The 15194-nt window shown below is 38.8% G+C and overlaps 1 protein-coding gene across 1 annotated transcript; it reads right to left on the reverse strand.

Annotated features, from left to right (window-relative positions):
• Positions 1-1796: 1796 nt before the first annotated feature.
• Positions 1797-5845, reverse strand: LOC132611892 (uncharacterized). Its single transcript, XM_060326252.1, has 4 exons — positions 5592-5845; positions 2734-3154; positions 2349-2481; positions 1797-2269 (listed from the first exon to the last, which is right to left on the reverse strand). The coding sequence occupies exons 1-4, from the start codon at positions 5843-5845 to the stop codon at positions 1797-1799; spliced, it is 1281 nt and encodes a 426-aa protein (XP_060182235.1).
• Between the last annotated feature and the right edge of the window lie 9349 nt (positions 5846-15194).

Here is a 15194-nt window from a genome sequence, read left to right on the forward strand (position 1 = left end):
TCTCATGATCATTACTTATTTGTTAATGGCTACATGATTACATAAGATCCATAAGCACATTTCTAGGCCATTAAGATTTCTTCCTGATTAGCTAAATTCCTGGCTGCATCATAAGCCAATCTTCTAGAATTAAGTACCTCGTTAGGGATCTCATAACTAGCATACTACTCATGTCTACATTTTTGAATTCATCGGAGTGACGTAAGTTCGGTAAACCTCTGATTTCCATTATGGAGCTAACATCATTGGCATATCTCACCTTGAAGGAACAATAATCATAATGCTACACCTCAATTGTTTTTGCATCATTTGCGTTTTAAGTAAACTAACGTAACCCCGGAGAGGTTATGGAACCCTTATAAGGTTAAGGAAGACTTTTAAAAAGTGATAAGCAAGTGTCTAAAGGTTTTGGGATCAAGCGAATAGAATAAATTAAGTTTGTCGAGATTTTGGAAAAGCTTGACAGAATTTTGGACAGGAATTTTTGGTCCAACTTGAGGGAGGTATATCTCCTGGGATATGAGGAGTTGTGGAACGCATATCCTATATAAATTGAATTCAACGAGTCTTGTTTCCAATGCAACTGACAGATCGCAAATTTGAGGCCTACAGTGAACGATACGGCCCGTACAAAATTGTACGTTTCCTTAGTGCAATTCGACGGTTGCAAAATATCGGACTGTCAAATAATGACGGTACCATCGATGCTACTGTCGAGTTGAGGCGGTGGAAACTTCTCTTTTGCTATAAATAAGAAGGTCCACGACCTTGGGGCTCATATTTCCACCAAATCAGATCCCTAGTAACCCTATAAGCTCTCTCTAACACCCCAAACCCTTCCAAACTATTTTAAGACAAAATCAAGCTCTAAATCCGCAACTAGTTCATAGAAGTGTGTGTTCTTGCTTCTAGTTGGAGTAAGTTGTGTGTTTGGCTAGAGTTTTTCAAGAATAAGGTATGTTTTTCACTCTATTACTTATGTTGCGTTAATTTGAAGGTTAAACAAGTCTTATAAGTAAAAAAAAGTTATGAAGGAAGCATTATAAAGTGTTGTGTTGTAGTTATTGATTATGGGTAGAATTTGAAAGGAAGTTTTGGGTGGATTTGAGTCTAGTTTGAACGTAATCTCTTGATTATGGTATTATTGATGTTGTTAATGATGTTTGGGAGTTGTTTTGGAAGTTGGAGGAAATAGATGACATAGGGGAAATTCTGTCCGATTTTTGTTAGCTTACCAATTAATTTAGTTTGACCTTATGAGAGTTTCAGGCCTCATTTGTTTCGAATAAGGTTAAGACGTCTGAATCTGAATATTAAGATGTGTATTAAGATCCAGATGTCTGGATCTGAATGCATAGCTGAAAATTAAGATGTAGTCTCTAGATCTGAACAATGAATGATTAAGACTGTTTGTTTTCAATATCTGAATGTGCATGTGATATTATACTATATCAAAAAAATATTACAAAAATCTCATTTCAGCAAAATAAATTTATATTTTTGATAGAAAATAATATTTGTATATTCTATTTGATAAAAAAGTTAAATTATCTGAAATGCAAACTAAAATTTATATATCAATATAAAAAATACTACTGTAATGAGGTAACATGATTTTTTTCCTTCAGAATTCAACATAAGTTAATTTTTTTAACAAAAAAAAATCATTTAGTTAAACAAAATCTTGTTCCACTTCAAACGCTCAAGTATAAGATAATTCAAATAATTAACTACATCAGATCAAATTCTAAGGTCCAAACACTGGAAGTATTTCAAATAATGAAAATATGAAACTCTCAAGTATTTCCTCTTCTTTGCATTAGTTGAAGGGTAAGTTGTTCATGCATATTGTGCATTATCTGCGAATCTTCAGCTGTCCAATTAGGTCCACTTGCTTCATCTAACATATCTTCTTGTTCTCCTTCTTCCTCATCAAATATTAACTGAGGTGAATCGTATTGATTAAACAGTTCATCATTTATACGCTCCTTCCGGATAAATTTATGAACTGCAAAACATGCAACAACAACATCTCTCTGGATATCAATAGAATATGGAGGCATCTTATCCAATATCGGAAATCTTGCTTTTAGAACTCCATAAGCACGTTCAATAACATTTCTGAGTTGTGAATGAGCATGATTAAACTTTTCCTCCTTATTTATGGCCCTCCTACGCTGATAATCTCCTAACCAATATCGAACATTACGATACGGTGCTGGAAATCCTCGAGTGTTTGGATATGCCGCATCACATAGATAGTACTTGTCTTCCATTCAAATAAAAGGTTAAATGGTCATAATAAAGAGAAAGTATTGTTTCATAATATTTGAAGTTGCATCACTTACTAGGAGGAGGAAATGGAAAGCCATTTTCTGGATTAGATACAATCTCTGTAAGATGTGCATCATGTGCTACTCCTTCCCATCCAGCGTAAACATAAGTGAAGACCATGTTAAAATCACATATACCTAATACATTCTGATAACATTTACCCTTTCCTCTTCCTCTTGTAAACAATTTGTTGATTAGCGGGAACAATGGCATGTACTAGTGTCCCATCAAGTGCACCTATTGCTTGCTCCCTACAAATATATATATATATATATATATATATATATATAATTTGTTGATTAGCGGGAACAATGGCATGTACTAGTGTCCCATCAAGTGCACCTATTGCTCCCTACAAATATATATATATATATATATATAGTAGTATAACTAAAGTACCTTAAAAATTTTACGTAGCCTTTTATGAGCACCGGGAGTATCTAGATTTGGATCGGATGTTGTAGATGATATCATCTCTTTTGCAAACTTCATCATTGCTTCAAGAACCTCATGAAAATATTTGTGAATCGTTTGCGAAGAATGTTGGAATCTCCTCTTGATAACCACAGAACACTCATTATGCCCTATAATGGATAAAAATATTGTTATCTTTTCTTCTACATATACATATTTACTATCCGTGAGCCATCCATTATGTCTAAAATATTGACACAACTGCACATATGCATCACGAGACATGCGCATCAACTCTAAACATTGTCGACTAGAGCCAGACAATAATTCCAATGTGTAATTCTGACCAGATAGAGATGATGTTAAATCTTTATTTCTTTGAACATTCTTGAGTCTAAGACCTTTTCTACACCAATACAAGCTCATCAACAGTAATATCTGATCTTCAGTGTCCATGTCTAAACTATTTTAACCTGGAAAATGTACAATACGTGATAATAAGCATAAAATGTTATATATTTGGTCAACATAAAAGTTACATAACGACTAATTATCCATAATTCTCAAGCATAACCCAAAAAAGGCATTTAAAAATATATCACTAACCAAAATGATTCCAACATAATATAATATCGAAAAGGTTCAATAAGCATAATAGATACTAGAAGTAAAAATAATAAAGAATGTTTCACATTATCAACGCCTAATGCATCAACAACAACAACAACATACCCAGTGAAATCCTACAATGTGGGGTCTGGGGAGGGTAAAGTGTACGCAGACCATACCCCTATCTCGGAAGACAGGGAGGCTGTTTCCAAAAGACCCTCGGCTCAAGAGAAATCACAACGAGAAAGGTTAGATAAGCACAAGCAGTTCAAAGCAGAATGCAAATAAAACTAAAGAAAGCGAATAAGTCAAAATAAAGCAGTCTGAAAAAAGGGAGCAGTAGCTACCACAGATAAATAATATAATCGAGTACAAGAAACCACATATAGTAGCAAGAAACAAAGGGCACTAGACTATAGATTGAAACAACGACTACCTACTAGCCTTCTACCCTAATCTGAGTCCTCCAAAACCTCCTATCTAAGGTCATGTCCTCGATAAGCTGAACCTGCGCCATGTCCTGTCTCATCACCTCTCCCCAATACTTTTTCGGCCTACCCCGACCTCTTCTGAAACCATCCATAGCTAACCTTTCATACCTCCGCACTGGGGCATCTGTGTTTCTCCTCCTCACATGCCCAAACCATCTGAGCCTCGCTTCCCTCATCTTGTCCACCACAGATGCTACTCCAACCTTATCCCCGATATCTTCATTCCTAATCCTATCTCGCCTGGTGTGCCCACACATCCATCGCAACATTCTCATTTCCGCAAATTTCATCTTTTGGACGTGAGAGCTCTTGACTGCCCAACACTCTGCCCCGTACAACAAGGTCGGTCTCACAACCACTTTGTAGAACCTGCCTTTAAGTTTTGGTGGCACCTTCTTATCACACAGCACTCCTGAAGCAAACCTCTATTTCATCCACCCTGCGCAATATGATGTGAGACATCATCGTCAATATCCCCATTTTCTTGTATAATAGACCCGAGATATTTGAAACTTCTTTTCTTTTGGGATGACCTGGGTACCAAGCCTCACTTCCACGCCAGACTCATGTGTCACGTCACTGAACTTGCACTCCATGTATTCTGTCTTGGTCCTACTCAACTTGAACCCTTTAGACTCCAGAGTTTGTCTCCAAACCTCTAGCTTAGCGTTCACTCCACTGCGTGTCTCGTCGATCAAGACTATGTCATCCGAAAATAACATACACCATGGCACCTCACCTTGAATTCTCCACGTCAGACAATCTATCACTAGAGCAAATAAAAATGGGCTAAGAGCTGATCCTTGGTGCAACCCCATCTCCACTGGGAAGTGCTCCAAGTCTCCTCCCACTGTCCTTACCCTGGTCTTGACTCCCTCATACATGTCCTTGATCACCCTAGTGTACGCTACAGGTACACCTCTAGCCTCCAAGCATCTCCATAAAACCTCTCTTGGCACTTTGTCGTAAGCCTTTTCTAGGTCGATGAAAACCATGTGCAGGTCCTTCTTCCTCTCCCTATACTGCTCCACCAGTCTCCTCACAAGATGGATAGCTTCTGTAGTCGAGCGCCCCGACATGAATCCGAACTGGTTCTCTGAAATGGACACGCCTCTTCTCACCCACATCTCCACCACCCTTTCCCACACCTTCATAATGTGGCTGAGCAGCTTGATCCCTCTACAGTTGTTGCAACTTTGAATATCACCTTTGTTCTTATACAAAGGGACCATCATACTCCACCTCCATTCCTCAGGCATCTTTGTCGTCTTAAAAATAACATTAAACAATCCAGTCAACCACTTCAAACCTGCCCTGCCCGCACTCTTCCAAAACTCCCCAGGGATCTCGTCAGGACCGCTAGCTCTTCCCCTGCGCATCCTGCGAACAGCACCCTTAACCTCCTCCATCGTTATACTCCTACAATACCCAAAGTCGCGACGCCTCTCAGAGTAATCCAAATCTCCCAACGCAATGTCTTTATCACCTTCCTCGTTCAAGAGTTTATGGAAGTATGACTGCCATCTCCGTCTAATGAGAGCTTCCTCTACTAATACTTTGCCATCCTCGTCCTTGACGCACTTTACTCGATCCAGGTCCCGTGCCTTTCTCTCCCTCACCTTGGCTAGCCTGAACAACTTCTTATCCCCGCCTTTGTCCTCTAGTTCTGCATATAGACGTTTGAAAGCTGCCGTTTTTGCCGCCGTAACTACCAACTTCACTTTCTTTCTCGCAACCTCATACCTTTCCCTATTCGTCTGCTTCTCCTCCTCATCTTTACAGTCTACCAACCTCGCGTACGCCCCTTTCTTTGCTTCCACCTTTCCCTGGACTTTTTCATTCCACCACCAGTCCCCTCGTCGCCTACCACAGTGACCTCTCGAGACTCCCAGGACATCTCTAGTTGTTTCCCTAATGCAGCTCGCCATCCTATCCCACATACTGCTCGCGTCCCTCCAACTCTCCCAAGCCCCCATAGGCATCAACTTCTCCCCCATCTCCTAGGCACTCGACAAAGTCAGACTCCCCTACCTAATCCTTGGCAGGTCATCCCCGACCCTCTTCTTCTTCTTCCTCGTAATCCCTAAATCCATCACCAAAAGCTTATGTTGGGTCGTAAGGTTCTCACTCGGAATGACCTTGCAGTCTTTAAAAAGACCTTTATCCTCTTTTCTAAGGAGCAAAAGTCTATCTGCGTCACAGCCGTCGAACTACGAAAGGTTACCAACTATTGCTCCCTCTTCGGGAAACGCGAGTTGGCTACTACCAATCCAAAGGCTTTAGCGAAATCCAAAAGTGAGACTCCTCCTCCATTCCTGACTCTGAAGCCGAAACCTCCATGCTCATCATCATAACCCCCCGAGGTTGAGCCGATGTGTCCATTGAAATCTCCTCCAATGAATAACTTCTCGGTGGGTGGTATAACTCCCAACACTTCATCCAAAAGCGCCTCTTCTCCTCCTCGTCCAAGCTCGCTTGTGGCGCGTAAGCACTAATAATGTTCATGGTAAACCCTTCCACAACTAACTTTACCGCTATAATCTGTTCATTGACCCTCCTAACCTCTACGGCCTGGTCCCTTAACTCACTATCTACTAAAATTCCTACCCCATTCCTATACATTGACTTACCCGAGAACCATAACTTATACCCGTCCACATCCTTAGCTTTAGATCCTACCCATTTGGTCTCTTGGATGCAAGCTATAGTAATCTTCCTCTCCTTAAGAATATTAACTAGCTTTATGGACTTCCACGTCAAAGTCTCAATGTTCCAGGACCCTACTCTCAACCTAGACGCTCCCTGACCCCACTTACCCCCTCTAACTCTAGCTCCCGTCCCCGACCGAGAACATGACCTAGTCTACCATCACTCACTATAGCCACTAAGGGAAATAAAAGCAAATCAACGATTTATCTAAAACAAACAAGAATCAATACTAAAGCACAGTTATCAAGAGACTATATGCAAGTCAGGTTACTATGACAAGAAAGATAACACTATAAGCTAAAGGAATAAAGGCAAGAATTTAAAGTCAAGAGTCAAGAATGTGTAGCAGACAAGATTTAACAAGGTTAAAATACACATGAATTAATATGAGCCACCAAAGGTACCAACTCCAGGTGTTAACAATTTCAAAAAAAAAAAAAAACCTATTCGCCGCCGGAGTACTGTTCACCGCCGGAAACCCACTGGCGGAGGTTTCCAAGTGCAGAAACGAGAAGACAAGAGGAAAAAAAACAAGGGAAAGAAAGGAAAAGAGAAGAGACGAGAAGAGAGAAAGAGAGAAAAAGAATGGGGCCTGGCTGGAAAAGTATAACCGTCGGGGGGTGGTTCGCTACCAGGAAGGAGGGGGTGGGGTAGGGTGGGGTGGGGAGGTGTTGTTACCGTTGAGAGAGGGGAGAGAGAGAGAGAGAGAGAGAGAGAGAGAGAGAGAGGATCACACTTACAAATTAGCAAAGTTAAAGAAGTCCCTTTTGTTTCCACAAGACCTTAACCCAAGAAGTCCCTTTTGTTTCCCCAAGACCTTAACCCAATTCTCTAACTTGTCAACCTCTAGTTTCATCCATGCTTTCCTGTAGCTCTCACTTTCACAAATTATAGCAAGAGTTGTACTGTATAATGGATCATTCCAGGAAAGTCCTTGTAATTTGTCCATAGATTCTTCGACGTCAGGTCCACTATTTTTTTTTAATCAATAACTCCAATGCAGTACTCATCTTCTCATCAATTTCCAAATGAGACGATCAGAGTTTTCTCTTCTTTCCTGAAGCTTTCTTTTCAACAGAAAATGAAGATTGGGACGGAGAATCTTTAGGAGCTTCATCATTTTTGTCACCAAATAGATCTTCCGCTCCATCAATCGTATCAATATCTATAGGAGTAGACACAGAAGAGACACCAGGTCGAGGATAGGTACAACTTGGACTCCAACCATGAATTCCTGTTACAGTAGAACCCTCAAAACGTTTTGTGCATAGGTCTGGAAAGGGTAGAGGTGAATTCCTCAATGTCTTTGCTTTTGGATGAGCCTATATTCAAATATAAGATATCACACTTTTAATTAAACCTTCTTCTTTATAGCAAAATAAAGAAAAAATTATTAAATAATGGACTAACCTTTATGTACTCATCCCACTCATTATTAGACATCTGAAAGGTATTGGTTGTTGGATCATAAATATTGCCAGTCTTTTTAGTTAGTGGCAACCAAGCTTGATATTTCTCTTTTAGATAATCATAATAATTCTTCATCTTCTTTTGGGGAACGCTAAAGCAATGACAAGTCTCTAGAGCTAGTTTAACCTTGTTCCATGAGTCTGGCTTCAAACTACTTCCAAGTCTTCCATTTAAGGATACTTCTTGAATACAATTTTCTAAAAATGTCTTTACTACATCCATATCCTTCCAACTCACTCTTGAATTTTCACTAGATTGTTCCATAGCTGAAATATTGAAAAATAATAAATATAACAGATGAACTGATGCAACCAAAAGTAAATAAACAAAGACAATCGAAATTGAACTCTTTTTCCCTCTTCGGTGGTCTCTCTCAACAAAAAGCCACCTAAAACTCCTTCTACAACTCCCATTAATTTTCCAACGACTCCTTCTAAACATGCGAAGCTGGTCAAAGTTCATCCTAAACCCTCCGCTGCTAAGGATTATCCAGGTAAGTATTCGCAACGAAAATTTAACAGCTGCATGTAGAGAGGACCACCCTATGGCTCTGAATATTTTAAAACCAAACCAAAAAGAAACATAGAATAGAGTGGTCCTTTATTAAGTAATAGCTAACACTAAATGATGGTAAAATAGATGGTTAAAACCAGCTTCGAAGAATTTTCTTATGTAATATTCAACGAGATTATTACGAAATCTAGAAGTTGAAATTAGAGTTGATGTAAATTGGAAGTAAATAGATGAAACAGAAGGGATATTCAGAACATGATGAAGAAAGAGTAAAAACCTCAGAGAAGGGGGTGGGGGTGTTAAGGAAAGGGGAAAAAAGGGTAAGCAAGTTCACTTACCTATTGACTACATTCCTGAAAATAAAGCTGGCGGCACCAGAATAATAAGTTGACTTCTACTTATTATCTCCATAATCAGATTTTTATTTAAATTAATCTCTGAGGGGTTTGGTTTGCCATGGTCTGAAGATTCAACAACACTGGAGTATCAAGAGTGATGATTTTGATTCACTATCGGTGGGAAGAGTTCCTTTGTAATTTTACTAGTGGGAGCTAGCAGTATATGGTAGAATAATCGAGGTACACACAAGCTAGCACAAATACCATTATCATATGAAAAAGAGTGATGATATTGATTCACAATTTTCTTATCTGAGGCTTTCTCCACCCCACGAGAATGCCAAAAAAAAAGGAGTGATGGTAAAGGAATGCTAGCAACGCTTATATTGAGTTTCTTCTCATGTGGAATGGAGGGATTCTAATTCGAGATTGTTTGGTGCCAAACATCAAGTTTTTGACAAGGAGTAACCAAACATCGACTATGACTAAACAAATTGATCTAATAAAAAATTATAATTCATGTAAAATAATCCAGCCCATGAAGCACTAGACAAACAAAATTACCATGGACTACCTAACAATGCACCAAATAAAAAGCTAATCGTGAAAAACCCATCCACTAAAAAGCTACTACCATGGACTACCTAACAATTCCCACACCCTCTTATATTTGGGTTGCTAATTGTGAAAGACCCAACAAAAATCCATCTTTAGCGAAACAGAGACTACAATCCCATCAGAACCTTAAACCCAGAAAATAAAATTTCTTATTACTTGGAGCAAGAAGTTCAATATCTTTCCATAAATGGGGCAACCAAAAAAAAAACCACAGCAGGTTGAAAAATATCAATACACCTGGAAATATTGTGAATATAAAAAATACTAAACAAAATACTTTTAAAGATTATGAAAACTTACCTGTTTAAGAGGGGAAAAAGTGGTAGTATTTTGGTTGAAGAAGCAGAGAGGAGGCGTGGAAATTTTCCCTGAGAAAGAAGCAGAGGCGTGTTTTGTTAATAGCGTGTATTATTTAAAGAGTCTGAATGGAATAAGACTCTTTTATGGATCTGATTTGTTCAGATCTATTCAAACCCATTAAGAGGTTTTATAAGGAAACAAAACAAATGCACTTAATGGGCTGAATCTGAATAATTAAAATTCAGACCTTAAAAACAAATGCACTTAATGGGCTGAATCTGAATGATTAAGATTCAGACCTCCATTAAGTGCAAACAAATAAGGCCTCAATGACTTAACCTTAGTATGAATCATCTTGACTGTAGATTTGCAAGTTCGAGAAGATAGGCGTTAAGTAGTTAAGGAGACAACAAGGTATGTTAAGGTTGTCCTTTCTTTCTTATGGCATGATCTTATTGATACACACTCATTCACATGATATCCATAATGTCCCTATTCCTAGAAATAATAGAAGTCTATGGTTCTTGATGTTCTTATGATATTATTGATGTTGATCTCATCTTATGATTATTGTTCCTTCAAGGTGAGATATGCCAATGATGTTAGCTCCATAATGGAAATGGGAGGTATAACGACCTTACGTCACTCGGATGAATTCAGAAATGTGTCCTCAACGAATGTTTTGTAAGACATGAATAGTATGCTAGTAGAAGATCCCTAATGAGCTACTTAATCTTAGAAGATAGGCTTATGATGCATCCAGGAATTGACTAAGGTTTAGTTAATCGGGAAGAAGTCTTAATGGCCCTGAAATGTGCTTATGAGTCTTATGTGATCATGTAGGTATTAACGGATAAGTGATAACCATGAGAAATGCATAGAGATTACTCATAGAGGTCTATGTATGATGTTGATTATATGTACCACCATGCTATAACTGGTAGGGCAGTTAATACCACTGAGCTACGGTCGGTTGGGCAGTTACCACTGATCATTCGGGCAGATGCGCTCTACCATCAGGCGATAACCGGATGGGCAGTTACCACTGATTAGTTGGGTAGATAGCACCAAGATGATAAGTAGGTTAGAGACACAGTATTTTACATAGATGTAGTTAAGCACATGGGAATATAGAGAGACACACATGCATTCATATTTGGATCTGGTTGCACGTTCCGCAACACATGTATTCATATTTGGATCGGGTTGCACGTTCCGCAACACATGCATTCATATTTGGATCGGGTTACACGTTCCGCAATACATGCATTCATATCTTGATCAAGTTGCATGTTCCGCAACACATGCATTCATATTTGGATCGGGTTGCACGTTCTGCAACACATACATTCATATTTGGATCGGGTTTCCCATCGCAACATATGTTAGGACAATGTTATGATAATAAGCCAACCAGGTCCATGGTAGGGTATATAGGCATAGTGGAGATTTCAAGAATTACAACTGGTACATATATATGTATGTTAGATTTACATCGGTAGCTCTGAAGTGCTAGGTTGATTCTTATCCTCCTTCTTTGCGGTATATGTTTATTATGTTACATTTCCGCCTTACATACTTGGTACATTATTCGCACTAACGTCTTTTTTTTTGTGGATGCTGCATTCATGCCCGCAGGTATAGACAGACGAGACGAGGACCCTCCACTATAGGCTGCCTCAAAGTACCAGTTTTGATTGGTGAGAACTTCTTCCTGGAGCATTGCCAAGTCAGGGATTGTATATGTATTTTTGTGTTATGGGTATGTCGGGGGCCCTGTCCCTACTTATAAACTTTGGTCATGTCCTTAAAGGTTTTTGTAGACATATCTTGTATATAGTCTCGTCATGTTATGTCAGTAGTGATATTGATGTCAAAGACCCTTATGTATATGTGTATGCGTATTTTGGGAATGATATTTACAGAGATATATGTTGACCTTGCAGTCAGATGCTTAATTTTGTATGACATTATACTCACAGGTTGGCCTCGCTGGCCTTACTCGTCTTTCGGAACATAAACGAGTTATAGTTTGGTTCGGTCGACCCCAATCATGTGTCGAGTGCCAATCATGCCTCACCAAAGTTGGGGTGTGACACATAAGGTGATACTAACATCAATAATATTGTAAGAAAATCAAGAATGTAAGCTTCTAGCATTTCTAGGAGAGGAATCATTATGGACATCGTTTGTGAAAGTTCATAACAATAGGATCATGCCTTAAAAAGAAAGGGACAGCCTTAACATACCTTGCTGCTTACTTAGCCACTCAAAGTCTACCTTCCAAGCCTGCCAATCTACATCCAAGATGATTCATACAACAATCAGGCCATAGGAACACTTTCACACTCAAACTTAGCTAGTTAATAAGTTAACGGAATTCGGACAGCATTTTCCCTATATTAGCTAATCCGAACAAATTCCTAAACAGCTCCCAAACATCAATAAAAACATCCATAATAACATAATGAAGACACTACATGACAAACATATACAAATCTGTCCAAAACTTTCTCCGAAAATCAGCCCATAAGCCAACAATATAAATATATCAAACTACGACCTTTATACTATGTTTTCCTTCACTTTAAACCATTAAAATCCTCCAAAAATAACTCAATATCAAAGTCAAGATGAAGAACATACCTTATACGTGAAGAACTTTAGCCACACCAACTTTCTTCAAGACCTAACTCGCCACAACATCAAGTAGAAGCAAGAACAATCACTTTTCCTGAACTAGTTTAGTGTAATCTTGTTGAATTCTTGATCTAAGGGACTATAAGTGTTGAAGAAATGTTTATGAAGGTTTATAGAGCTCAAAAGAGGGTAGAATGTTAATAAAATGAGGGGAAAGGGTACCCCTTGAAGGTCGGTTCCACCAACATTCCAACTAAGCCTGCGGCGAAGCCATCTGGCAGCCTATTTTGAAACACCCATAACTGTCTACTCCGATAAAGTATTGATGAACGGTTTATTTTATTGAAAACTAGACTCAATGAACTTCAATTTACATAGGTTATTGTTACATCTCTGAGATTTCGGTGTCCCTACAGCCATTATCTCAGATAGAGGGGCACAGTTCACAGCTAATTTATGGAGATCTTTTCAGGATGGATTGGGGACTCAGGTGAGTCTTAGTACCGCTTTTCATCCGCAGATCGATGGACAAGCTGAGCGTACTATATAGACCTTTGAGGATATGCTGAGAGCTTGTGTACTTGATTTTCAAGGTAGCTGGGATGACCATTTGCCTCTTATTGAATTTGCTTACAATAACAGTTACCATTCCAATATTGAAATGACTCCTTATGAGGCTTTGTATGGATGAAGATGTAGATCCCCTATAGGATGGTTTGATGTTGGAGAAAATTAGTTAGTTCGCCCAGATTTAATACAACAAGCAGTTGACAAAGTGAAAGTAATTCAGGAAAGATTGCTAGCTTCTCAGAGTCGACAGAAATCCTATGCAGACAATTGACGACCCAAGTTGGAATTTGAAGTAGGCGATTGGGTTTTCCTGAAAATTTCATCTATGAAGGGAGTGATGAGATTTGGAAAGAAAGGTAAGTTGAGCCCTCGGTACATCGTACCATATAGAATTATTCGTACAGTGGGTAAGGTGGCATATGAGTTAGAGCTACGTTCTACATTAGAGTCCGTGCATCTGGGTTTTCATGTGTCCATGCTTCGTAAGTGCATTGGGGATCCTTCCAGAATTGTACCTGTAGATGATATTCAAGTCACAGAGCAACTATCCTACGAAGAAGATCCTATTGTCATTCTATATAGGCAGGTACGGAGACTCAGAACCAAAGATGTAGCTTCAGTTAAAGTCTTATGGAGAAAAAATAATAGAAAGGAAATGACGTGGGAAGCGGAAGAAGACATGAAGTTCAAGTACCCACATTTATTTCCACCTACAGAGGAGACTTAAGCAGAGGCACCATTTTCCTCAAGTATGTAGTGCTTTCTTTGATGTTTTCTTGGTCGTGTGTGGCTATGGTTGTTGTTGTTGTTGTTGTTGTAGCCCTGTGAGGCGATATATTTTGGGTTGTTGTGATAGGATGGTAGTGCCATATTACAGGGGAAGCTTTGGCAATTTTTTTGTAGAATCCCCAAGAGTCTAACATTCGAGGACGAATGTTCCTAAGGGGGGGGGGGGAGAATGTTACATCTTAGAGATTTCGGATTTGTTGCATTGTGAGTAGACCAACGCGAGCTTAAGACGAGCATGAAGTCCTTACGAGATAAAGGAGAGCATTTGATAACCTTAAGTGCGTACCACGAAATTTTGAAGTTATACGAATCGGTGGAACTAAGTTCGTCAAATAAAGTGAAACGCAAGTTATGTTTAGAAGGTTTCGTAACAATTAAGAAGGAGTTATAGGTCTCCTTAGATGGTTCATGAAGTATTATATAAGTGTGAATAAGGTTCTATAAGGCTGGAGGTTGAACGAATCGACGAGAAAAAGTTTCAGAAAATGTTGGGTTGTACGACCACTTATACAGACCGTATAATAGTCCGTATAACCATTCCAAAGAAGGGTAAACCCATGGTGGGATTATAAGGTCCATTTATATTGACCGTATAAGTTATACGGACCGTATAATAGGGTCAGGCCATTTTTTTTTTTTTTTTATATATGGACGACCCTTGCTCATTTATTTCATTTCCAACATTTCCCCAAGTCTTAAAAGCTCTAGAACCTTCTTCCAAGCATATCTACACAAAAACAAGAGAGATCATAGATCAAATAGTAAGAATCAAGGGATTCAAGTGTTGGAAGGCTCACTAGGGTTTGTAGAACTCAAGATTTTCTTTGGTGTTGAAGTTGGGGTTTCACTCAAGTGAATGATTTGATTCAAATCTAGCTCTTGTGTGATTAAGGTAAGTTTCTATACTTGGTTCCATGTTATTCAGAGTGTCTAGTTATTGAATACCTTGGTTGAGCGAAAGGAAGCAAAAGAGGAAGTCCAAATGTGGGTTTGATGATGTTATGAGTAATAAATTGACTTGAGTTATAATTGTTGGAGTACTTTGGGTATAATATTGCTGCGAATGGTAGTAACGATGATGAGGAAGTGTGGTATATGAGTGTATAGTGAGTTGTATTGAAATTGTTGTTGTGTGTTAGTTATGAAAAGGAGTTTTGGGCGTGTAATGAAGTCTCTTAATTACGAAATTGATGATAATGTCATTGTTGATTAAAAGCTATTTTATGATATAATGGAAGTCGATAAAGTAGGGGAAATGCTGCCCAATTTTCGCTAGCTCACGAATTATTCTAGTTTGAACTTAAAAGTTTCTTTAAGACTTAACCTTAGTATGATCCTTTTAAATGTAGATCTTGTGAACGTGGAAGGAGAACGTTAGACGATTAAGGAGACGTTAAGG

The sequence above is a fragment of the Lycium barbarum genome, chromosome 9, assembly GCF_019175385.1.
Source record: "Lycium barbarum isolate Lr01 chromosome 9, ASM1917538v2, whole genome shotgun sequence".
Classification (NCBI taxonomy): domain Eukaryota; kingdom Viridiplantae; phylum Streptophyta; class Magnoliopsida; order Solanales; family Solanaceae; genus Lycium; species Lycium barbarum.

Coding starts and splice junctions, on each gene's coding strand:
- LOC132611892 (XM_060326252.1), bottom strand. CDS start 5,845: ATGGGGGAGAAGTTGATGCCTATGGGGGCTTGGGAGAGTTGGAGGGAC. Junction 3,155..5,591: donor AAGCAGACGAATAGGGAAAG/GTATGAGGTTGC, acceptor GTATTGGTGTAG/AAAAGGTCTTAGACTCAAGA. Junction 2,482..2,733: donor GGCTACGTAAAATTTTTAAG/GTACTTTAGTTA, acceptor AAATGTTATCAG/AATGTATTAGGTATATGTGA.